Below are 24,387 nucleotides of genomic sequence, written 5' to 3'. Positions count from 1 at the left end.
GACCCAAGAGTTGTCCTAGCTTGCTTGACGGGCGTTCCTACTCCACGTTTCCTATTTCTCATGTTGTCTCGTTTCCCCGATTATCCCCCCGTTTGAGCCTTTCCTCGGATTGTTTCACGTCTTATCCTCTATCGGCGTTTTAAAGTCCTGGGCGTCATGTTTCTTGGCCGGCTAAATGGTTCTCTTTTTTTTTTCCCCCTAGTTAGCTTCATACCCGTCTTTGTTTCCCTCTGAACGTTTTCGTCCCGTAAGACCAGGGTCTGTCACGCCTCTCTATCTCTTGATTGATCCCTGGAAATTCCCAATCCCCTCCAGCGAGATAGAAAAGGTTGCGGAGCAGCGCAAAGAATGGCAAGCCGCGCAGGAGATGCGAGTCCGGGCTAGCAATGAGGCTCTTTTGATTTACTTTGTTACTGTTTACAGTTTGCGCTATGTCGCGTTGCCGCCTTTTCTCGTTCTCATCTTCTCTCGCATGGAGCAGCCGCAAATGTTAGCAGATAAACCAAACCACAGATTTGAATGAAACAGTTTTTCTTTTTGTTTCTTTTCTTCTTTTCCTCTCGCAGTATCTTTTTGAAGTTGATTTGTGCTCTAGGTATGTTGTTGATATTGCAATGCGATGTTTTAGGTTTTTTACACGACCGTCCTTGTTGCTTCCACCCCTGCTTTGTCGAACCAAGGGAAGAGAGAGAGAAAAAAAAAGGTCATTCATTCGTTTGTCTTCTCGTCTGGATTATCTAAAGACATCATATATGTACACTACATGTCGGTCATGCGCTCCGTTCTCACATTCTGAAGGACCGAAACGGGGGGTTCCAGATGATTCACAGCTCGTCTTTCTTTGATGAGCTGTCATCTGCGGTGGTCTTGACATCTACGTCATCTTTCCGGCCATACCACCCACCAAGATCCTCACCAACACCGGCCTTGACCATGCTCGTGATGATCTCGAAAGCAACCTGCGCGGCAGCCAGGGCCGTCGTCTCACCCACATTGTCGTAGCTAGGGCTCACCTCGACAATGTCTGCGCCGACCAGATTCAGCTTCTCGATGCCCCGAAGGATGCGGATCATTTCGCGCGTCGTCCAGCCACCGGGTTCCGGGGTGCCCGTGCCAGGGGCAGTGCCCGGGTCCAGGACGTCGATGTCGACCGACAGATAGACAGGCTGCTCGGGATCGAGACCGATGCGCTCGATGATGCGCTCCGCCACGCCCACGGGACCCAGCTCGTCAATGTCGTCCGCGTGGATCCGGATGAATCCCTGCTCGGGGCCCGGGTTCGTGTAGTCGCTGTCGTCAATGCCTGTCAGGCGGGTGCGGATGCCAGCATGGGCAGACGTCGTGTTGGAGATGAGGCCCTCGGTGCTAGCAATGTGGAAGAAGCTGCCGTGATTGAACCGGGACTGCTCCGACAGCCAGTAGGAGGCGTACCGGCCGGGGTTCCACGTGTCCAGGTGGGCGTCAAAGTGCAGCACGGTGATCGGCTTTTGGTAGATCTGGTACAGGGCGCGCAGGGCCGGGAGGGCGACGCTGTGGTCTCCGCCCAGGGTCACGAGCTTGGGCTTGCCGGCGGAGATGCCCTTGGTGCCGTACTTGGAGTCGGCGGGCGTCTTCGCCGGGCGGCTGCCCAGCTCGAGAAAGGCCTCGTACATCTGCCGCTCCGCCAGGGCATTGTCGAACGGGGTGACGGGGATGTCGCCGCAGTCGCGGAGTGTCGCCCAGGACTTGTATGGATTAATGCCTGCTCGCGTGTTGTAGCTGGTGCCGGGGAGCTGGCGGGCACTGGCAGCGCGGATTGCGCGAGGCCCGAAGCGCGCGCCTGGAAGTTGTTAGCTAGATGTCTTGAGTCTATTGGACAAGCCATGTCCATTGAGCATGTCGTCTTTCAACCATAGATAGCTAGGCCGTATAACTGTATAACTCTAAATAGAGAAACGACAAAAAGCAGACAGAAGGTCAATAGAAGTATGTACCTGGTCTGTAGCTGACAGCAGTGTCAAAAGGTGCTCCGATGATGGCAATATCATAACGTTCGTCAGGCTCAATGAGACATTTCACAGCCTGCATGTGAGCAAAGGTCGAGATACCAGAGAAACCCCACTGTCGTTGAATTGTTGTTAGACAGTCCGTCAGAAACAGTTTCCCAAATTAATTCAGAGACAGTTCCTGTTACGTTACTGTTCTTACCTCCTGCTCCCACTTCATAAGCAACTCCTCCCGTTTATCTTGGGGCACCACTTCGGCTTCGTCATGGTGAGCGTGAGACAGAGCGGGACGAACGCGGAGGGCCAGCAGCCCCAGGAGGAGAGCGTTCTTCCAGCCGGGCATGTTCTTTCTCTTTCAGAGACCTCGCTCGCACGGTCAAGGCCAGGAAGAGAAGAGAATTTGTCTACATTCTACGAGACCACGGTCTAGATGAAGATATATGCGCGGACGCCGGGACAGTGGCGCCGCAGTCGGGATTGCAGAATCATTGGACGCTGCATAGACTTTCCCCAAACGTTCGAGTCTGGTCTGTCGAGTTTACCACTAATAGCTATTTTATCGCCTTGTCGCTCCCGAGACTGTCAGTTAGTCAACCGGCTCGTGGATGACGGAGCTCAGCGTGGATCTCGGACCAGTGAGAACGCGCCGAAAGAACATCTCCGAACCAGAGACCGCCCAGAAGATCGTGCAGACTTTCCCTTCTGGACTAATAATCCCCTCCTCTTGCTGCCCCATTTGCCACAGCCAATCGAAAGGGGAAGGAAAACAAGAAATCGTCAACCTGACCTTTGCCTGCTTTGGTCAATAGACTGAGAAACATACTGTACTCCGTACGCGGCAGTGAGCATCGAAGACAGTCGTTGACCTCGTGCATGGAATACACTCGTCGCTCCGCATCGCATAGCTAATTAGCAAGCACAGCACAGCATGCCATGCGTCGAGTGGTTGTCACCGGGTTGGGTGCGGTAACTCCGCTGGGCGTAGGTGAGTGTTATTATTTTATCGTCTTTTTTTGTTGCTTCTTATCCATCACTGGTGGAGCCGTCAAACCGCTTTTGGCGGTATGATACTGGCATCACATCACATCACTATATCTGCCGCATCAAACTACCTAGGTAACAAGGGTGCTAGACTAGCTTCCAAAGTTGACTGGCATATCTCGTGTATTACAGTCTTGCGACGTTAGGATTGACTACGTGCTGATAAGATACGCGAAGGGGTCCGTCGTACGTGGAAGCGTCTGCTCGACGGCCACTGTGGCATCGTCAACGTTGCCAACAGGCATCCCCGGTTTGCGGAGCTGCCATGCCAGGTCGCCGCGGTCGTCCCTCGTGGCACTCGCCAGGAAGGAGGATGGCAGGCTTCCGAGTGGCTGAGTCGAGATGTGAGCAGAAGAAAAATGATGAAAAGTAATCGAGATGCTTTGATGTCTGACCATACTGTAGGATGAGCGTAAGATGGCTCAATTTGCCCAGTATGCCGTGGCTGCTACGGAAGAAGCTCTGGAAGATGCCGGTTGGAAACCAACCTCTCATGAGCAACGGGAAGCTACAGTAAGTCCTTTGTATTCAGGACCGCGATCATGACGCCTTGGTTCTAATTGGATTAGGGTGTATGCCTGGGCTCGGGGATAGGAAACTTCGACGAGATTTATGATACAGCGGTGGCATACGACCAAAGTGTACGAGAATTGATTTCTGGACTGATTTGAGAGGGCACTACATGCTCATTCGCAATGTTTTGTTTGCCAGGGCTACAAGAAAGTCTCTCCGCTCTTCGTCCCGAAGCTGCTCATCAATCTTGGTGCGGGCCATATTTCCATGAGATACGGTTTCATGGTAAGCTTCTCCGCCTGCCCTTACACCAGGAATGTTCTGACGACGCCAGGGTCCCAACCATGCCGCCACCACCGCATGCACCACAGGCGCACATTCCGTCGGAGATGCGGCTCGTTTCATTGCGTTTGGTGATGCGGACGTGATGGTTGCTGGGGGTGCTGAGTCGTGCATCCATCCGTTGGCCATTGGCGGCTTTGCGCGATCGAGGAGTCTTGCTACCAGATTCAACGACTCTCCTACTAAAGCCTCCAGACCTTTTGACGCTGATCGTCAAGGGTTTGTTGTCGGGGAGGGAGCAGCTGTTCTGATCTTGGAAGTGCGTACCCTCGTCCTCGTTCGTTTACCCCTGGCTGACCGCACCCTAACAGGAATTGGAACATGCAAAAGCAAGAGGCGCCCGTATTTACGCCGAACTCAAAGGCTATGGCACCTCTGGAGATGCACATCACCTGACAGCTCCGAAGGAGAATGGGGAGGGCGCGTTGATGGCGATGAAGAAGGCCCTCAAGAACGCCCGTCTGTCGCCCTCCGTTGTGGATTATGTTAACGCGCATGCCACCTCCACGGTCATTGGAGATGCAGCTGAAAACGCGGCCATCAAAGCCTTGCTTCTTGGCCCTGGAGGAAAGCAAAAAGCGGCAGATATCAATGTCAGCAGCACCAAGGGAGCGATTGGCCATCTTCTAGGAGGTGCAGGTGCCATCGAGGCTGTCTTTACCGTTCTTGCCATTCATGAGGTTTGTAGATTTCCCTGTCTTACTCTGAGAAATCTGCTAAATCAATCACCACTAGAACATAATGCCGCCAACCATCAACCTCGAAAACAGGACGTCCGAATTCGACTGCAACTATGCGCCCCAGGCTGCTCAGGAGCGGAGGATTGATGTTGCGCTGTCGAACAGTTTTGGATTCGGTGGAACCAACAGCAGTCTTTGCTTTGCCAAGTATAAATAAGCTTGTAACATTACTTGTACAATAGAAATAATTCAACGCAGACCTAGTAGAGAGTTCCTGCAGGTCAGGTTCTGGTCATCGTCACTGTCACGTGACACCCAGCTGCGCCCGAATCCGGAGAAACGGGCGGACAGCAGCAGCGGTCAAGATAACGTTACAACTTGCCCCGTATCAGGGATCACGCTCAAGCTTATCTATCATTACCGCTCCCCATCCTCATCGCACATCTGTCCTGCCTTGCTAGATAGATCCGGTGAGCCCGGTGCCAAGGCTTTTTTTTTTCTTTCTTCTTCTTTCCAGACCATGGCTTCAAACGGGACAACGGGACGAGGTTCGTGGCGCGTTGCTGCTCACGCGATGGAGATAGTTCCCAAAGAATACAATACTAACCTGCCATTATAGCTTCCTCCGTAGCCTCGAGCTCTGGTAGCTTCGTCGATGCATCGGGTTACAAGTACTCCGAGAAGGACATGAAGCCCGGCAAGATCAAGCTGAAGAAACAGCCGTCCGGCAAGGCTGTCAAGACCGGCAACAAGTCGGAGCCGCCTGGTATGAGATAATGCCTGCTTTTGTTGCTGTAGCTCTATATTTTGCGAGCTGTTAAATCTTTGACATTCTGGATATACGACTACATCTATATATACATCTTCATGTGTTGACACCATGGCAATGTCACAGGAAATGATATCGACGCTCCCGGTTCGCCCGATTCGTCACCAATCCTCCCCGAGATGGATGAGAAGACCATGGCCGCTTTTCCATCAGGAAAGCCCCGAGAGGATCAACTCGAGACTGTCATCTGCAAGCACTGCAAACGGCCGGTGTTGAAACAAGCGGCTGCTGAACATATCCGTGGTTGTTTGAGAGCCAAGCAGGAGAAGGCCCGGAAGAAGAAGGAGGCCCGCGATGCGAAGAACCAGACGAAGGACAAGGTTGCCGACAAAGATGGCGAGGACAAGGCAGATGAGGACAAGGCGGGAGATGCGGACGAAGCCGTCAACGGACAGAAGAGCGCAAAGAAGAGCGCAGTCAAGGGGATGGTGGATGACGGCACGAAGAAAGGCAAGAAGCGCAAGGCCGACGGCGAGGACGAGAAGGAGAAAGAGCCAAAGAAAAAGAAGAAGAAGGAGGAACCCAAGCCCAAGGTGCCGAAACCGAAAGGGCCTGTCGACGTCGAAAAGCAGTGCGGTGTCACCTTGCCGAATGGTGCGCAGTGTGCGCGGTCCCTCACCTGCAAGAGCCATTCAATGGGCGCAAAGCGTGCTGTTCCTGGGCGGTCTCTGCCATATGACATGCTCCTACAGGCGTATCAGAAGAAGAATCAGGCTCGGCAGCAAAGTCAGTATCCTTTCACAATCTTCTGTTTATGGACAATGCTAACTAGTCTCTGTAGAAGCTGCAATCGACGCCAACGCACCTCTTCAGGACGACTTCGACACTAACGGCCCCGTGGATTCTGATGAAGAGCGGGATGCCGTTATGGCTGCTATTTCCCGATCATGTCCTCGACCCCTGGAGACGCACGTGTTGATGCCGACGAGGAAGAAATACCATTATGTCCGGATGAAGGAGATGCTGTCGAATGTCCTTGGGGGTGCTCGAGGCGGAGGCCTGTTCTCTACGGGGGACTCGGCCGGCAGGGGTTTGTTCGGGCAGTCTGCCGAAAGCCCACCTTTGACGTCTCCAACTGTGCCTGAGACGTCGGCTGATGCATCCAAGAAGGCGGCCGTGACGCAATCCAGCGCACCCAGTCGCCCTGCTACGAATCCGCCTGCAACGAAGACCGCTGTTGCGGCAACTTCATAGGGCGGGGATCTTCCTTTTTTTTTTCTTTCTCTATATTTGGACGGTACTCACCTTCATTCAGCTTGGCTTGGCTTGGCTTGGTTCCTAGCTATCCTTTTGTGTTCCCTTTTTGTCTGTCGTGCGCACTGGGAAATGAGGGACGATTCGGTTACTGGCGTTTATGGATGGAGGGGTGAGGAAAAGAGTGGGCATTATTCTCAAACTTGTGATGACGTGATATGATACCCTGTGTTAAGTTAAACTTTACCTGACGTGTGCAAATAGCCTTCTTTTTGGATTTTTCATGTTTGACCGTGAGGCCACTTCTACTGTGGACTATACTATATTTCGGGGATGTTTTTTTTTTCCCTTTTTTTTTTGACGGCCTGGCATGTATATACAGACTGTTATGTACTACGTGTACGGATGATTGATTGGTTTGGTCTGGTCAAGCGAAAGCGACCACACTAGGTACGTAAGCCTTCATTTCATAGCATAGCAAACGGAGAGAATTTTCACGGGGAAAAAAATAAAATAAAAAGCACCTGAGGTAAATAAAGATGGTTACTGTACTACATTTATTTCCTAGAGGTGTTGAATGATAGCGCGGGTGGGAAAGTTTGGGAGCGCCTGGCAAGACAGGTCGCTTTGCTCGAGACGATATACAAGGGCTTTGGAATTAGATAGATATGAGGATGAACGTGTAATGCTATTATGTACTGTACATATATACATACATACATACATACATACATACATACATACATACATACATACATACATACATACATACATACATACATTGGAGAATCTAATCTGAGCCTCAGCCTCATCGTATGATTATTATAGTTGACCATTTCACAAGCTGGCTAAGTTCTCCCCGAGAGTGGATTTTTTTTTCTTTCGAGCACATCTCTTATATTTCTTCCATGGTTTTGAAGTAGGAGGCCCATATATATATATCTTCCAATCTTGATTGCATAGTAATTTCGCCAGTCGTATTACCAATTCTTCTCCCGACATTTTTTCCAGCTGATCTTCCAGCTTGGATAAAGACGCACTGGAACAATTTTGGTTGACAGTTATATTGATGATCTAGCTTCGAATACAGATTTCGAACAACATATACAATATATCACGTGCTGGACCTGAAGAACTCTAGAACGTGGATCAAGCTCCAATGTGAACATTGACATGACCTCAATTCTAGCGTGCACCGAACAGACGGGAGGAAATCTGGGGTGTGGCTAAACCTGAAAGGGTTAGACCTATAGGCACGGGTAAGCTCCACCAACCTTGTCCTCAAGATTTTCATACTTGATCTGTGTCCTGGATTTTCACTACTCAAACGGTCAACCTCCTCATACAACTCACATCCTTCTTGTGGAGATTTCCATCCCGGCTGTGATCCTTTGGGTGAGCCACGGCAGTGATCCTTCGTGTGAGCCATCCATAGGTAGAGTATCCGGAGAGCCTCGTCCCTTCTCACGTTGAACGCTTGAGGAACCTTTTTTAGCTATCACACTATTGCAGCAGTTTCGTCGAAGCCATGTCTGGAGAACCAACAGCCGGTAAGTGTCATCGAACATTTTTTGGGCTTGCGCCAGATGCTGACTGTTTCTAGCCTGGCCTGTCGCCGACGAAAGTCTTACTCAAACCATCTTGGATCTTGTGCAGCAGGCTGCGCATTATCGTCAGCTGAAGAGGGGCGCAAATGAAGGTAAGCAACCGTTCCGCAGTGTATTACTGATGTTTTGTCACTTGCTAAGACCTTGTTTGTTAGTGACCAAAACGCTCAACCGCGGCACCGCGGAGATTGTCATCCTAGCAGCCGATACTTCCCCCCTGGCGATTCTCCTCCACCTACCACTCCTTTGCGAGGACAAGAATGTCCCCTATGTCTACGTCCCGAGTAAAACTGCGTTGGGCCGGGCGACGGGTGTGTCGCGTCCGGTGATTGCGGCCAGTATTACTACCAATGAGGCGAGTGATCTCATGGGACAGATCAGAGCGCTGAAGGATAGGGTTGAGAGGCTCATGATCTAGACGTAGTCTGAGGTCATGGATGAGCTAGCAGAATGGATGGAAAAGTCCATCCTCTCCATGTATGTACAGTACCTCTATGAGGTAGCATTCTAGAGGATACTGCAGTTTGCTATTAGAAAGACAGGAAAATTCTATTTAACTTAAAAACTTCGAAGCAGCCGATATGGCCTGTTTCATTAAATGATAAAAAAGCCTACTATATAAAGTTAAAGTTGATTTACTAGAATACTACTGTATATAGATAGGGTGCCATCAATGATGATGGACTCAATGGGATTGTGTTCTATTCTTCTCTCTTCATTAGCCTCTCTCTTAAGTGAGTGAATGAGTGTCATATCCTTAGCAGGCAACAGTTTATTACTTCCAAATTCTTTTTGAGTTCTAAATCCAGTAAACCGGACTCACGTGCAATTTATGCCTCAGGCCGCAATTTACCGGGAGCTCGACCTAACCTCTTCCGTCACAAGTTGATCTGGTTGGTGGCGGTACATCGCAGACTGGGGAGATATACAGATCGGCATTCATCTTTGCTGAATTACCCCTTTATTTATTTCCCACTTTTGCAGAATCTCTATCGCTCATTGCGGTGGTGAGTGTCTTGTCATTCGCCTGCTGGGCGTCTAGCTCGTGGTGAGAGATCGCCCGTCGATCCAGCTACCCCGGGGTAGGTAGTCTGCCGAGAACCGTTCCTGGACATCGGCAGGACGTTCAGTTGAGACAACCGTTCAGTTCTTTTCGTTTCACTCCTACGACATTCGCCTCTCTACACTTCTCCCACCATGGGCGGCCATTCCGTCCCCGATATCGATGCGATCGGAATCAAGGCGGAACCGCAGCTCGCGGACCAGTTCCGGCGCGAGGTCGCGCAGCTGCTGGGGCGCAACAACCTGGGCTTCCCCGGCGCGCAGCCAGTAAGCTTCGCGTCGCGCCATCTGCTCGAGCTGCAGAAGGAGGACTACTACGTGTGCGAGAAGACGGACGGCATCCGCTGCCTGATGTACTTTGCGCGCGGCGACCCGGACTCGGACACGCCAGAGATCCATTACCTGATCGATCGCAAGAACGACTATCGCTACGTCCCGGGCCTGCATTTCCCCTTGCCGGACGATGAAACCTTCCAGCAGTTTCATGTCGATACGTTGGTGGACGGCGAGCTCGTCAATGACACGTACGAGGACGGCACGACACAGCTCAAGTATCTGGTCTTCGACTGCATGGTGCTGGACGGGCAGAGCCTGATGCACCGCACGCTGGACAAGCGACTGGCCTACTTCAAGGAAAAAGTACTGAAACCCTACAACGCGATGTACAACAAATTCCCCGAGGAGAAGAAGCACCGGGTGTTTGTCGTCGAGGACAAGTCGACGCAGTTCAGCTACGGCATCGAGATGATGTTCCGCGAGATCATCCCCAAGGTCAAGAAGATCCACGGCAACGACGGGCTCATCTTCACGTGCCGGAGCACGCCGTACAAGATCGGCACCGACGAGCACATCCTCAAGTGGAAGCCGCCGGAGGAGAACACGATCGACTTCCGCATGCGCCTGGAGTTCCCGCTCGTGGAGCCGGACTCGGAGGACGAGGCGGAGGGCATCACGGAGCCATACCCAGACTACGACGCGATGCCCATCTTCCACCTGTTCGTGCTGTGCAACGCGGGCGAGTACCGGCACTTCGGCGAGATGTACGTCACGCCGTCTGAGTGGGAGAACCTCAAGGCGCTGCAGATGCCGCTCGACGACACCATCGTCGAGTGCTACCAGGACGACCAGGGCCGGTGGCGCTATCTCCGCTTCCGCGACGACAAGGACGACGCCAACCACATCTCCACCGTCGAGAAGGTCCTCGAATCTATTAGGGACCGCGTCACGGAGGAGGACCTCATCCGCGCTGCGCCGGCTATCAAGGCAGCCTGGAAGAAGCGCCAGGCTCAGGCTCAGGCCCAGGCGCAGGAGGAAGCCGAGCGGAGACGAAGAATGCAGATGAACGGGAACGGCGTAAAAAGGAAATTCGAGGAATAATCTCTCTTGTGTTTCTGTCTGTCTATTTTCTTTTCTATTTCCTATTTCTTTCCTTTTTTTTTAAACGATATCAATGACGGTGTTGACGGAGTAGTTACTGAGTTGCCGGTTAGCGGTTGGCGGGCTGGTGGGCGTCATAAACATTGGATGGACAAAACGAGATTCATTCCTAACCTTTCTTTTCAGCGTGTTGCTTGCTTGTTTGGTTGATCCCGGGAGGTTATTTATTTATTTTTTGTCTTAATTTCTTTCATGTCTTGGTTAATTATTTCTTCTTATTATTATTATATTAGTTACCGTCTTCAGGATAGGTAACCCCTTTTATCTTTTAATGCTGTTTCTTTCTTGACTCATCATATTGGCCTCTTCCCGTGCGCTTTGCTTCTGGCGTTCTTTTTTTTCCTTTTCTTTTTTCTTCTCTTCTTCTTCTTTTTGTTTCCTACCTTATTGCACAACTCTACAACTCTACATTCTGTGGATGGGATAGGATAGGGTGGAATGAAACGGAACGGGGAAAGTAAATAATAAATGTGCATCACAATTCCGGAAGGAATTTCAATTATGGAATGGGTGATAATGGAGATAAACATTACTATACAAACCGCATTCCGCATTCTTCTCATTATGTCTACCCGAGCATGGCCCGACAAAACTATTCCAATCAATCCGAGCGAGAAACAACATTAACCAGACGAACTCATATCATAAGGATACGAGAGTAGAAGTAATCTAATCCAATGTAATGTAATCTGAACAATCAATACTCCCAATCATCATCCACACCTCCCTTGCTCGCGTTCTCCTTGGCAACGCTTTCCTGCCTGCGATACATCTCAGCCACGGCCCGGGTCGTCGTCGCCTCTTCGGGCTTCTTGTCCTCCCGCGCCTTGATATACCGCGGGAAGCGCAGTGAGATGCCCTTGCCACCGCCGGTCGTCCCCATCATCTCATCAGCGGCCGCTTTATACCTCGGGCTGAGGGTGAGGTCGGCGGCCTTGACTTCCCAGACAAGACGGGGCTCAAACCACACATCTGGTTGGTCCTTGGGGACGTTGGAGTGAGAGTAGAAAGGCTTGGGTCGGTCGATGACCAGTGGAGAGAGCTCTTTGTGGAGCTCCTCCAGGAGGGAATCAGAAAATCCCGTCCCGATATTGCAGATGGTTTCAAATGTCTGCGTATTGGCATTGTATGCTGCCAGCAGGAACGCTCCGTACACTGACGTGCGTTTTCCACGGCCGAAGTAGGCACCGAGCACGACGAGATCAAGAGAGTCGCCAAGACCGGCGAGATAGTCCTTTTTGACCTGCAAGCATTATCGTTAGATGGGTCACACTAGCTTTCAAAGTCTGGCATACCTTTAGCCAATTCCGACTTCGCTTGCTAGGCTCGTAGCCACTTTCTTCCGTGTCCAACATCTTCACCATCAGGCCTTCGCAGGATGCCTTGACACTCTCCTCCAGCAGGTTCTGGATTTCCTCCAAGTCATTTGTATTCCCGTATTGAGCGAATGCAAACTCGTCCTCCACAGGTTGAAATGACTCGTGGAGGAGCTGGCGACGTTCCCGCAAAGTTTTCTTGACGGTTGGCTGTCATTCTGTTAGTATTGAGTGTGATGATATAACAGCCTGTGGAGATAGAAGAAACTGGACTAACCTCTCCGTTCAAGAATAGAAGGTCAAACGCAAATACGCAGACCTTGACCTTGACATCCTCTGCCTTGACATCCTTTCGCTTCCGAGTCATCAATTGCTGGAAGGGAAGGACCTTTTTGTTGACCACATCCCAAGCAACAGTCTCACAGTCGAGGACGAAGCTGTGAATGCCCGGTTTGATCCAGGTCTCGATCTTTTCAAGGATATCAGGGTATTTCTTGGATAAGTCCTCGGAATTGCGTGAGAAAATAGAGCACAGCCCTTTACCATCTTTCTTCAAGGTCGTCGTGGCACTCGGATACTGATGGACATATTCCGGTGCGATATAGTGGATCTGAGCTCTCTCGCCATCATATTTGTACTCACACGTAAATTCCTTGCCTTCAAAGCGATCCAGAACTTCAGTGATCGATTTCGTCGGTTTGGCAAGCATAGGCTTGAGCGGGACGCCGGGCTGCAGCTTGCAGACCTCACGAAGCTTGAAGATTCCATGTTCGAGCATAGCAGGAATTATCACTTCGTACGATGGAAGTTCGCTGAAGACAGTCTTGAGAATAGCTTCACCTGCAGCTAACTCCTCAGCGCTGGGCTCCTTTCCCTTAAGAGCAGCTTCATGTGCAACCATTGCTTGCGCAAGGGCAACAAGAACTGTCTTTTCCGCCAAACCAAGTCTCAGTTTTCCTTCCAGGAACCTGACAATGAATTTTGCTTCACTTGCACCGCCTTTATTCTTTGTGATATCGATCCCTTTGCTACCCTTGCCAGCCGTAGCCGCATCGGCTGCTGACAGAAGCTTTTTGATACCGGCAATCTTCTTGTCTTGAGCACCATGTCCTTGAACCTTGGCAATGGCGAGAAGGCCCTCGTGCACTCCTCTCACAGTCAACGGTTTCGGTTTGAACATGGTAGGCTGGTTGGATCTGCTCTTCGCAGCGACCAAGCCCAGGTCGCCAATCTCATGCTGGTCCGCTTTGATCACGGACAGACTTCGACCGGTGCTCTCACCAATGGCCTTCATGATCAGTGACTCTCCGATCCCCAATTCGATACCGGCATAATCCGCGGCCAGCTTATTTATCATTAGTTGCACTGTTGGCAGAAGATCGCCTGGGGTGAGTCTGAGGACTTGACGGAGGAATAAGGAAGTGTGAGCAAGAATGGCGAGACGCTTTGTCGTCATCTCAATCAGAGAGAAGGTTGTGCAGAGCGCAGCGTAGGGAACCGGCTCGCCGGGCTTCCAGTCTGGATACGGGTCATTGCCACTGCTCTTGAGAGTTGCCTGAACCTTTTCAATTTTCTTCTTTTTCAATTCTGGCTTCTCTTCCTCTTCGTCCTCGCTTTCCTCCGCCGGCTCCACTTCTTCATCTTCTTCGACTGGGGTCTCTTCCCCAGATGCTTTCTTCACAGCCTTCTGCGAAGTGAGAAGTCCAGAGGTAGTTTCCTTCTCCGAAAGAGACTCACTTGCAGCCTCTGCTACAGTCTCCCGAGTACGGCGTGCGCCCCCTCGGGAAGTCTTTTTCCGCCGCTTACTAACTGGTTGGATATCAGACTCGTCGCTGTCTTCATCTTCAGCACTTTTTCGTTTGGAGGGGGAATTCGAGTCACCACCATCCAAGGGTGTGGTATCCACTTCAGAGCCAGCATCAGCTGCCTTGATGACGTCGTCTTTCTTCGCTTCACTGGTCCCATTCTCCTTTATGTCTGCATTTAAGGTGGTTTCCGCGACTGCGCTACTTCCCTTCTCGGTTTTCTTCTCGCCCTTCCTTCTATTTCCATCTGAAAAGGACAACGTCGTCTGTCTCTTGGGAGCTTCTTTCGAAGACAGGCCTGCTCCGGAACCAAAGAACCTCCTATATGCATACGCGTAGAGATAATGTCAGTTGAGAGTGCGGCACCTTGCAAAATCACTCGTCTTTCATGGATCTCAAGATCATTGCAGCAAGCAGCTCACTACAACGCACCCAAGAGTCGTTTGAGGATCTCTGACATACCCCAGCGTGGCTTGCTTTCCACCTTTGTTGTCCGGCATTGCTGAAGTGAGTGGCCGAAAAAGCAATGAGATGTTCCGCCGGGATGTACTAACTGCTAATCGCGATCCGCCCGCTTCGGTGACATAAACGCAAGCAAGGGTGGAGAGATAGTTATTTCGTATCCTAAAAAAGCCCGACACTGTATGTCGAGGAACTTGTTTTCGAGTTACGAAAAGCGTCTTAGGATCGTGGAAGTAACTTAGCTTCTCATTGAGCGCAGAGAAGCGGAAAGCAGGCATAAACTGCGTCAAAAACAATTCGAGTAGAAACGTATCGAATCAAAGCTTTCTCGATAGAAGACGTAATTGAAAAAACACTCCAGGACGAAGAATAATCGCGGTAAAATGATGTCCTGATGTGGAGCTGAGGCAGAAGTAGCAATTGCAGGCAACACTCGGCCGGCGATAGCATGAGACGCGCGACGTGACGACAACGCGCGCGCCGTTTAATTAATGTCACGTGAGGACGTGTAATTTATGGTAATTATCAGTAACTTACCCCTCCATGTAAGATACTTATCTCTCTCACCGCCTTCACAGAACGGCAGAAAATGCGGTCGATGAGCTTCGCGCATAATCGGATCATCTCTTATCCATAAGTAGCGACTGAAGACGGCAGTTAAACACTTAGGGATTTTGTTTGTTCGTCTTAGAATGCGCATCTTCCCCCGAGCGGTCTTGTCGCTCACATGTCATGAATTCCAAGTTAGCTTTTGAGCAGTGGATTCGACGTCCATATGGAGCAACGACAGGAGGCGTTCAGGAAGGTATGCATTCCAGTCTCCCCACACGATCTGCCGCTTTGAAGGTGTGCTGTCATACTAATGCAAATTGAAGCTCCGCCCACCATGTGTCGAGCTCAGTTCCGTCGCGCTCAAGTTCCGAGCCCGTCAGAATCAGCCGAACGACGTCCTCCAAGCCTTAGATGCCGTGTACAATGTGCTGAGCCCGCTGGGCGCTAAAGATGTGCTGGACGAGAAGCTCGCAGAATATGTCTTTTTCCCTCTCTCTCAAGTATTCAACGAGACACAGGCGCTCCCTCTGCGATGTTTGGAGGTTGCTGTGAAATCCCTGCAGGTGCTGGTTGAGAAAGGATGGCGACAACGCCTGTCTCCGGCAATGGGCAAACAACTGCTCATCCTCTTGACGATCCTGGCTGGAGGAACGCCTGCTCAAAACCGTGGAGAAGTTGCGCCGAAGCCTCAATCGGAGGAGTTGACCTATGCAGTTTTTAATTGCATGGCGGCTCTCTTTAGAGTGCTAGAGGGGCCGGTGGCGGAGGAGACCATTTACAACGAGATAGGAACAGCAACGATCATTGACCAAACAGTTTATATACTCCTGGAAGGAGTCACAGATGGGTCCTCTGATGCCATCCAGAGGGCTGCTGTGACCGCTCTTCAAGCTCTTTTCGCCCGCATTACAGATCGAGTAGTCCTAGCCAGTATCATGCCCCGAGCAGTATCTGCTCTGACGAAGGTCTTGAGACCAACAACACAGTCTCGCCGCTCTTTTCGGCTTCTACAGATGTCTCTACAATTATTAACAGAGATATTGCGCGCTGTCCTCAATGATACTGTCGCCCTTGCGGGTCAAGCGGAGCCGGATAGGCCAAAGTCGAAGGACAGGATAGTCCTCGACGAGTCATGGTTAAAGGCGACGACTGGTCAGATTAAGATAGCCCTCGCAAATGTCATTCAAATAAGGCGTCACGAACGGCGAGAGGTTAAAAAGGCACTTCTTGATCTCTGTCTCATGGTCATCGAACAATGTCCTAAGTCGCTGAATGACTCGTTGGTTTTAATGGTAGAGACGATCGTCGTTCTTTCTGAGCTTAACGAAGATAACAAGCCCAACGATGCATATTCTGCGTTGCAGCATCTTGCCACTGTTTACTCCCAGGTTGTGGACATTCTGAAAGACCTGCTACATACGTGGACCATGTCCTTCCACAGGACTATGCAGGGCAATGACGAGGTGGCCAAGCAGAGAGCTATCAGGCAAATATCAACTGCCTTCCAAGTTCTTTCCCAAGTCCATTCCAGCTCAGAGATTCTCGACAATAACATGGCTTCGGGATTATGCAGCAGCGTCACCGTCGTCGTCGAATTATCAAAAACAACCCCGCAACCACTAAACTCCACGGGAGGTTCAGAGCCGGAAACCAGCGTGCTCCAACGACGGAATATGCTGCATTCTTTTCCTCCTGTTCTCCTGGAGCATCGGAGTCAGCAGCAGACTCTTAAAGATCTGCAATGCATGATCGCAAGGCTCAACTCGACAGATTCTGCAGCAGCGATTACGCGGTCAATAATGAATCGCATCCATCATGCTTCTGGAGACTCTCTTATTGCCCCATTCTGGCTTGCTCTGGGATTTCTGAAAAGCACTTCTGATAAAACAACTAGTATCGACGAGTTTGTATCCTTTGAAGATGCTCGGTCGTCATCGCTCTCTTCCTCTCGCGCCACCATGATCGAAGAGTTATACTCTATCTCATTGCCGATTTTAAATGAACCGCCAACGGCAATACAGCGAGATTGGCGCATCTCGGCACTTGGTTTGGAGGCGGTTGCTTTACAAGCTCAACAGCTTGGAGAAGCTTTCCGACCGGAGCTGATAGATGCATTATACCCTGTTCTACAGTTTCTAGCGTCCAACAATCCAAACTTGCAGAATCACGCTATGGCGTGTCTGAACATCCTCACCGCATCCTGCAATTATCCCGATACTCGCACTATGCTCATTGAAAACGTGGATTATCTCGTTAACTCGGTGGCTCTGAAGCTCAACACGTTTGATGTTTCGCCTTATCCACCGCAAGTTCTGCTGATGATGGTCAAGCTGTGTGGAGCTGGTTTGATTCCATACTTGGACGATCTAGTCGACTCAATCTTTGGTATAATCGACATGTACCACGGATATCCAAAACTTGTGGAGTTGCTTTTCTCTACGCTAGGAGCAATCGTGGAGGAAGGGGTCAAGGAACCGTCCTTACTGGTTATCAGCAGTAATGGAGAAAACGATATCGTCGATCATCGCAAACGCCAGTATCAGCCCGTCTCAGTCGCCAAGCTTGTCGAAGATGTCGCAAATCGGAGGACCAAGCGCACTCGGTATGCGGAACTGGAGGAGTTAGACGCTGACGGAGAGAGACTCTCGCATCCAAAACGCCCGTGGACAATGGAGCTCGACGGACCACCGCAGCCAAAAGATGATGAAACCGGCTCCCTTCCCGAATCTTTTGGACCGGAAGAATCAGACGAGCCACTCCCACCACCTAAGGAACCAGAAGACAGTGAGAAGCCTCTCAGCAAACCTCACACGCTTCTGCTTCACATCGTCAAATCTATTCCGCCTCACCTCTCCTCTCCTTCGCCGTTCCTACGCCGGTCTTTGCTCTCCCTTCTTACGCAGGCACTTCCTGTTCTCGCACGAAACGAGAACAGTTTCTTACCACTAATCAATGAGCTTTGGCCGTCCGTCAACGCCAGAATTACCTCCCCGCCGTCTCTCTCGATGGATCTCGCTCCTTCTAGCCTCACGACTGCTGGTACATCTTCAGAAGTCAGCCGACGGCCCGAGCGGACTGTGGATGAGGGGAACATCAAAGAAGAGACCTTCGTGATCAGCGCTGCCTGCACAGCTGTTGCAACCATGTGCGAATTTGCCGGTGACTTCATGGCCTCGCGCGTTGAATCCGAATATTCGCGCTGGAAACGCCTCTATCTACAGGCATGGGAAAAAGTGCGGGTAGACGCTGAGAAGAGCCTGGAGCGCCGAGCTCTGCATCAGAGAAAACTGCTCTCGAATCAGGCCCAGAACTCGCCAGCATCTGGGCAAGCTTCCGCAGGATTAGACTTGACACTCGGCCTAAGCCTAGCCTCGTCAGGCACAGCAGCAGCTCGCCCATTCACCGCCCATCATACCCTCTGGCGGGGTATGCTCTCCTTATTCATCAGCATGCTCTTACATGTCCGACTCCCGCTCGTCGTGGGCGACGAGATCTGCGAATTCCTCGGTGCGTGGATCGCGCGGTTCGCTGGACCGGGATACTACACTTCCCGGGTATCGAAGAACAAAACCAAAACTCGTGAAGCAGACAACCGTCTTCAGAAAAAAGGCGACAGAAACGCAGCGGCCAGCGCCGACGACGACCACCTAGAAGCCCTGGAAACCGCCATCCAAGCAATGGAAACGTGGAACAAGGATCTTACATGGTTCATCTTCCAGCAAGAGCGGGCTAGGATAATAAATAATATAAGCAAGAGGGCTGGCGCAGTCGGTGCATCTGCATCCGCTGGTGCTACTGCTACTGCTGGTGCAGCGGCTACTCTCCAGTCCCGCCTGAAGAAAATTTCCATTCCTTCCAAAGGAAGAAACGGGAAGGTGAGGTTTGCGGAGGTAGTCTTCTAGTGCACACACATACACGCACAAAACTCTCTCTGTAGATGGATAGCCTAAATATTGAATGAATGATGTTATGACGCTTATATATAACAATAACATGCGTAATAATTATCGCTAGTTTATGTCGATCGATATCAACTTTGACTGGTTGGTTGAATATAGGCTACAATGTGCTAGTTCCTACTGTAAATCCTCCAGTGGATAGTGGATATAGGTAATCAGGTGAAAATCTTCTACGACTCCACGTAGGAATACAGGAACTAAGGGATAAGATTGATCAATCGAGGGGAGAAAATGAACGGTGACTTCTATTCTCGCTATCTGGTAATTCTGCTTTTGTTGTTTTGAGGACAGAAACACGAATTAGACAAAAGCCAGAAACAGACACAAACACACAGACACAGACAGACAATCACGAAGACTCAGGTCTAGGTACTCGAATCAAACCATCTCTGGATTGAGGGAGCATTGGAACTGAGCAAAGGAATGGACGACGAGGTAATCAGCGAGCAGGGAAAAATTAACAAGCAAGCAGCTCGAGAGTGAAACTCTAGCAACTCTATCTCATGGTGAAAAGATTGATCATGTCAGTTGTATGCTGTGACAGCATGTAGGTTGGGGACAGATCTAATCTTCTTCCTCCTCGCTCTCGGCGTCGCTCTCGGCGTTCTCGAGCCACTCAAGGAACTTCTCGGCGGCCTTGCGAACAGTCTTGCTAGTAGCGAGGTCGACATACTTCTTGCTAGCCTTGGCACCCCAAGCCTTGAGCACATCCTCGGACACGAGATCGTTCTGGTAGTATCCAAGAAGGATAGCCGGAACTTGGGGAATGAGCTCGGGATGGTCCTTGCCGACGAAACGTTCGGTACCACCGAGGAAAGCTTTTTCATGGCGTTCCGAGGTGATCATCTTCTTCAGCATGGGAGCACGGCTGGGGATCTGCTTGACGATCTTCTCGTCGAAAATAGTCTGGGCCAGCACAGTCAAGGTCTTGTGCTTGTTCTCGATTCCGAGTTCCTTGGCTTTCTTGTAGATTTCGACGTCGCTGACATTGGCAACACCACCCTCGGTCTCCGCCGCGGCGCTGAGGATCCAGCTTCCCAGCTGGTCGTAGGCGCTCGGGCCGCCCTCGCCTTCGCCGTCCTCGTCACCATCTTCTAAGACGAGGGACCGCTTGAGGTCGGATGGGAGTTCCTTGGCCCGAGCTTTGACAGCCTCCTCAGAGACGTCAACGGCCCATTTCTCCTCTTCGACAGCATCGCGCTGAGCGTCGATGCCCTTGGCATCAGCATTGATGCGGCGGGTGAGTTCGTCGTCACTGTTGGCTTCCATTTCCACCTCACCATTTTCACCTTCGCCGTGGTCGGAGATGTTGCTGTCTCCCGGGCTGCCAGTCTTGTCTCCATTCTCTTCGCTCTTCTCCTTAGCCCGCTCGCGACGGCTCTTCTTGGCGGACTTGTCCTTCTTGCCTCCCTTGCTAGATGTCTGCCTCAAGATGAAGGTGCTGAGCTTGAGGCGAGGATCGACTTCGGAACGCTGGCCACAAGCCTTGCAATCCAGGAGGATGCGATTGTCCTTGATGACGACATCGGTCTCGGGGTTCTTGCATTTCTTGCAGAGAACAAACTTGGCAATGAATCCATCAAGGTAGTCTTGCAATTTTTTGGCGTCGTGGGCACCGTTGATGATCCAACGATCGTCGGTCGGCTTGGCGTTGGCCTGAGCACCAAGTTCGAATCCGAAATACTTGATGACATATTCCGGAGGACGACTCAGGGACTGAGCCACCGAGTTCAGATTGACCACAACAGTCTTGATGCCGTTGCCTTTGCCTTCGATCTTGGACTGGATCTTCTCCATCTTGTAGCGGTAGAAGGGATCGGTGACATCCCGACGAATGTTGATGGTAGCCATGGTTGCAGTGGAAATTGGACGGTTTCTTTCTCACGAAGCTAGAACAGGAGGCTTGTCGGAAGGGAGGACAACAGGAGGCTGAACCAAGGATGTTTTGCCGTTGCAAAAATACATGCGGCGTCGATGAATCCGTAATTCGCGAGGGAGAAGAGATGCGTAGAGACGTGGACCTCTGATTTTCAGAACGTCTGTCTGAAAAACCTTTGAACGGTCACGACGGAAACGGGGGGGCAGCCCAGCAGGAGTCTCAACCGCAGGATCTTGAATGTATACTACACGGTTTCCGCAGGAAGCGAAAGGTATGCAGCTTAAGCGGCAGGTGGTGTTCGAAAGCTTTGAGGCGGGGCGAATACATGAACAGGTTCTCGGACTTCGATACGTGGTGTTCTCTGACAGAGGGGGGGAAGAGAAACCAACGGGTGGTTCTTCGCTGGAGGCAACAGTCAACAGGGGTTGACTGTGGTGTTGAAAAGGCTTTGACTTGGAGCAGAAAGCCGGGAAGTTGATGAAAAAGGCTGTCCAAAGACACTGGAATAGATTCTGGAAAAGATGGAAGAGTCAAGAGTGGTGGAGAGTCGACTGGGTGCAGCGACTGCGGTTGATGAGGAAGGAAGAAAGGTGGGTGCAGGTGAAGAAATTTGAAGGCCGGAGCAGTCTAGGAAGGCAGCAATTCGGAAAACACGTCGTCAGTGGTCCAGCCAGTCCAGTTGGGCCCTGATGATTATTAACCCAGCGGCGAGTCGAATCGAAGGTTCTCTTTCTGCCTTACCATACCGCGGGTGGCTAGGCAATCTTCGCTTATCGATGACTGGCGATTGTGCCACTGTTGGGGCGGCATCCTGTCACGTGCCGGGTCCGTATTACCGAATCGTTACCCATCCGTCGTCACATCGTGGCTGCTCGGGTTTAAGGGTTTCGTTCGCCACACGTGACCGCGGAGTTTGATTGTTTGAGCCCTCCGATGACGGGAAGAGGGCGGCCAATCAGAGACGGCTCAGGAACGTCCTCCAGACAACGCCAAGGCGGGGGAGCAACAAGGATAACGATCAATTGGGTCAGGCACGCAATTTGCTTGCTGCGCTACTATTACTGTAAATTATATTGCAGAATATCCTTGTTGTAGATATCATTTATATAATAATTATATCTTTCTTATGCTACCCAGTGATACCCTCGACATTGCGATTCAAGTGTAGTGGATAAGGTAAGCCAGAATTTCTGATTTTGTGTAGGCGGGGTTCTATATTGTACAGGTACTGCTTTGATGCATTTCCCTCCCTATATCTTTCGCTATATATCAATTGCATATGAACAAACTGTCTTTCCTTCTGTTGATGCAGAATTGCTTTCCTTAGTCTTGCGTGAAGATATTCGTGTGCTTTTGTTTTCCTTTTGTGCTCTGAAAATTTGACTACAACGTCTTGTCTCTTAACATCCCCCCCCCCCCCCCCCCCCCCTTTTTTTTTTCCAATTCACGTTGGATCATAAACTCATTCCCTCACTTAGACTGTCTTTATCTTGCATCTGCATCTTTTAGCCTGTTTGATTCACGTCTCTGCTCTAACATCGTCTATAGAAATTCGCGTCCTTCGCGTCTGAAGTTCATTGTATACAAACCACGCTCCTTCATTGAAACGACCAGGACAACATGTCCATCAATCTCTCCCTGTACCTGGTGACAGACTCGACCCCGGCCATTCTCAAGGGGCGAGATCTCTTCACCGTGGTAGAGGAGGCGCTGAAAGGGGGTATGATTACGCTGGTTTACTCGTTCTATGAGCCTACGTATACTGATTGTCATTCCTTAGGAGTCTCTATTGTCCAGTATCGAGACAAGACCAACGACACTGGCGTCCTCGTGGAGACGGCCAAGAAGCTGCACGCCATCACACAGCGTTACAATGTGCCCTTGATCATCAATGATCGCGTCGACGTTGCCATTGCAGCAGGAGCTGAGGGCGTGCATCTTGGCCAGGACGACATGGGTGAGATGCCTGGCAATCTCTGATGCAATTTCACGTGCTAACGGACAACAAAACAGATATCGAAGCCGCTAAGAAGTTGCTACCCGAGAATGCCATCATCGGCATCAGTGTTTCGTCGGTAGAGGAGGCTCGGAAGGCAGTTGAGCAGGGGGCTGACTACTTGGGGATCGGAACGATGTTCGCAACGCCGACGTAAGTGATCAACATTGTCTCTGTAGTATCGAATGCACCTTGACTAAAATAGAACAGAAAAACGAATACAAAGTCTATAATCGGGACCGCCGGCACCAAGGAAATACTCGAGGCCATCGGAGACATGGATCGCAAAGTTGGAACCGTCGCAATTGGAGGAATCAACCTCTCCAACGTGCAGCGTGTCATCTTCCAGTCACAAGCCTCCAAGAAAGGCTTGGATGGCGTTGCCGTCGTGAGCGCTATCATGGCAGCAGATGACCCCAAATCCGCGGCTCAGGAGTTTGTCAAGCGCATCAGCACCCTTCCCCCATTTGCAGTCATCCCTCCAGCACCACGCCCGAACGAGGTCGAGGCCTTGCTGAACGAAGTGCCAGCAGTGGTGCGGGAAATGGTCTCTGCGCATCCTCTCGTGCACAGCATGATCAATTTCGTCGTCGCCAATTTTGCTGCCAATGTGGCACTTGCAATGTAAGGCTCTTGAACATCAGAAACTTGATAATATATTTGTCTGATAAGCGGGAATTACTAACGTCTTGTCTTCAGCGGTGCATCCCCGATAATGGCTCCCTATGGCGACGAGGCAGCCGATCTCGCTTTGAACGGCGGCGGTCTTCTCATCAACATGGGCACCCTCACCAGCGAGAGTGTGTCCAACTACCTCAAAGCCATCCAGGCGTACAACGCGCGCGGTAACCCCGTCGTCTACGATCCCGTGGGAGCAGCAGCCACCGAGATCCGTCGAGCGGCAGTCAAGCAGCTGATGGCGGGCGGATACTTTGACCTGATCAAGGGCAACGAAGGGGAAATCAGAGAAGTGTTTGGCAACAGTGCGGGCAGGCAGCGCGGTGTCGACAGTGGACCAAGCACGCTCAACAATCGCGAGAAAGCGGCGCTGGCACGAGATCTGGCGCGTAGAGAGCGTACGATGTCTCCTTTGTCCCAACTACTGCTGGAGAAGAAGGCTAACTCTTGCTTAGGCAACATTGTCCTCTTGACGGGAGCTGTGGACTACATCAGTGATGGGAACCGCGTTATCGCCGTCGGCAACGGCCACGAATTCCTGGGCCAGGTCACAGGCGTAAGTTCCAAACTCCCACTCCATTTCACATCAACCCCCAGCCCAGAAAGACACGCTAACGAATCCAAAATACAGACCGGATGCGCCCTCGGCACCGTCTCCGGCGCCTTCCTCACCGTCCACCGCAGCGACAAACTCCTCGCCGTGCTCTCAGGCGTGCTGATGTTCGAGATCGCAGCCGAAAACGCCGTCGCGACGCAGGACAGCGTCCGCGGTCCGGGCAGTTTCATCCCAGCGTTTCTCGACGAGCTCTATGCGATTCGGGAGGCTGCTCGCAAGGGAGATGATAGCTGGTTTGCGGGGAGGGCGAAGATTCAGGAGATTCATCTGTGATATTAATGATGATAGTATATTGTAGCATGACTTGGATGTTAGGCGACCTTTAGGCGGCTGTATTTTTTTTTCTTTCTTCTGTTGAAGGAAAGGAAGGAAGAATTCTATGAAGGAAGAAAAGGTAAGATACGAAAAAAAAGTCCACAACAGTTAAACAAAAA

General features: G+C 51.1%; 9 protein-coding genes across 9 annotated transcripts; 6 read left to right on the top strand and 3 right to left on the bottom strand.

The window, feature by feature from the left end:
• Nucleotides 1-824: 824 nt before the first annotated feature.
• VTN77DRAFT_6199 (uncharacterized protein) lies at nt 825-2,328 on the bottom strand (the record flags this gene model as incomplete). The annotated part of the gene is made up of 3 exons (XM_069422450.1): nt 825-1,819; nt 1,974-2,100; nt 2,188-2,328. 3 exons carry the CDS (start codon nt 2,326-2,328, stop codon nt 825-827), a joined length of 1,263 nt encoding a protein of 420 aa, XP_069276314.1.
• A 590-nt stretch (nt 2,329-2,918) lies between these two features.
• Nucleotides 2,919-4,778, top strand: VTN77DRAFT_6198 (uncharacterized protein; the record flags this gene model as incomplete). Its single annotated transcript, XM_069422449.1, has 8 exons — nt 2,919-2,970; nt 3,204-3,370; nt 3,432-3,539; nt 3,596-3,667; nt 3,738-3,824; nt 3,874-4,140; nt 4,193-4,561; nt 4,617-4,778. The coding sequence occupies 8 exons, from the start codon at nt 2,919-2,921 to the stop codon at nt 4,776-4,778; spliced, it is 1,284 nt and encodes a 427-aa protein (XP_069276313.1).
• A 303-nt stretch (nt 4,779-5,081) lies between these two features.
• VTN77DRAFT_6197 (uncharacterized protein) lies at nt 5,082-6,584 on the top strand (the record flags this gene model as incomplete). Its single annotated transcript, XM_069422448.1, has 4 exons — nt 5,082-5,109; nt 5,181-5,327; nt 5,457-6,116; nt 6,172-6,584. 4 exons carry the CDS (start codon nt 5,082-5,084, stop codon nt 6,582-6,584), a joined length of 1,248 nt encoding a protein of 415 aa, XP_069276312.1.
• A 1,528-nt stretch (nt 6,585-8,112) lies between these two features.
• Nucleotides 8,113-8,609, top strand: VTN77DRAFT_6196 (uncharacterized protein; the record flags this gene model as incomplete). Its single annotated transcript, XM_069422447.1, has 3 exons — nt 8,113-8,134; nt 8,188-8,283; nt 8,347-8,609. The coding sequence occupies 3 exons, from the start codon at nt 8,113-8,115 to the stop codon at nt 8,607-8,609; spliced, it is 381 nt and encodes a 126-aa protein (XP_069276311.1).
• A 779-nt stretch (nt 8,610-9,388) lies between these two features.
• VTN77DRAFT_6195 (uncharacterized protein) lies at nt 9,389-10,630 on the top strand (the record flags this gene model as incomplete). Its single annotated transcript, XM_069422446.1, has 1 exon — nt 9,389-10,630. The coding sequence occupies one exon, from the start codon at nt 9,389-9,391 to the stop codon at nt 10,628-10,630; it is 1,242 nt and encodes a 413-aa protein (XP_069276310.1).
• Nucleotides 10,631-11,387: 757 nt separating this feature from the next.
• Nucleotides 11,388-14,311, bottom strand: VTN77DRAFT_6194 (uncharacterized protein; the record flags this gene model as incomplete). Its single annotated transcript, XM_069422445.1, has 4 exons — nt 11,388-11,933; nt 11,986-12,216; nt 12,284-14,132; nt 14,274-14,311. 4 exons carry the CDS (start codon nt 14,309-14,311, stop codon nt 11,388-11,390), a joined length of 2,664 nt encoding a protein of 887 aa, XP_069276309.1.
• A 737-nt stretch (nt 14,312-15,048) lies between these two features.
• On the top strand, nt 15,049-18,727 carry VTN77DRAFT_6193 (uncharacterized protein; the record flags this gene model as incomplete). The annotated part of the gene is made up of 2 exons (XM_069422444.1): nt 15,049-15,078; nt 15,149-18,727. 2 exons carry the CDS (start codon nt 15,049-15,051, stop codon nt 18,725-18,727), a joined length of 3,609 nt encoding a protein of 1,202 aa, XP_069276308.1.
• A 621-nt stretch (nt 18,728-19,348) lies between these two features.
• On the bottom strand, nt 19,349-20,635 carry VTN77DRAFT_6192 (uncharacterized protein; the record flags this gene model as incomplete). The annotated part of the gene is made up of 1 exon (XM_069422443.1): nt 19,349-20,635. One exon carries the CDS (start codon nt 20,633-20,635, stop codon nt 19,349-19,351), a length of 1,287 nt encoding a protein of 428 aa, XP_069276307.1.
• Nucleotides 20,636-22,283: 1,648 nt separating this feature from the next.
• VTN77DRAFT_6191 (uncharacterized protein) lies at nt 22,284-24,226 on the top strand (the record flags this gene model as incomplete). The annotated part of the gene is made up of 7 exons (XM_069422442.1): nt 22,284-22,383; nt 22,444-22,620; nt 22,677-22,812; nt 22,870-23,283; nt 23,359-23,735; nt 23,793-23,893; nt 23,969-24,226. 7 exons carry the CDS (start codon nt 22,284-22,286, stop codon nt 24,224-24,226), a joined length of 1,563 nt encoding a protein of 520 aa, XP_069276306.1.
• Between the last annotated feature and the right edge of the window lie 161 nt (nt 24,227-24,387).

Source organism: Rasamsonia byssochlamydoides (genome assembly GCF_041956645.1).
Source record: "Rasamsonia byssochlamydoides strain NRRL 3658 unplaced genomic scaffold VTN77scaffold_47, whole genome shotgun sequence".
Taxonomy (NCBI): Eukaryota; Fungi; Ascomycota; class Eurotiomycetes; order Eurotiales; family Trichocomaceae; genus Rasamsonia; species Rasamsonia byssochlamydoides.
The sequence above is the reverse complement of the archived record's forward strand: the minus strand, read 5'-3'. Positions and strand labels throughout refer to the sequence as shown.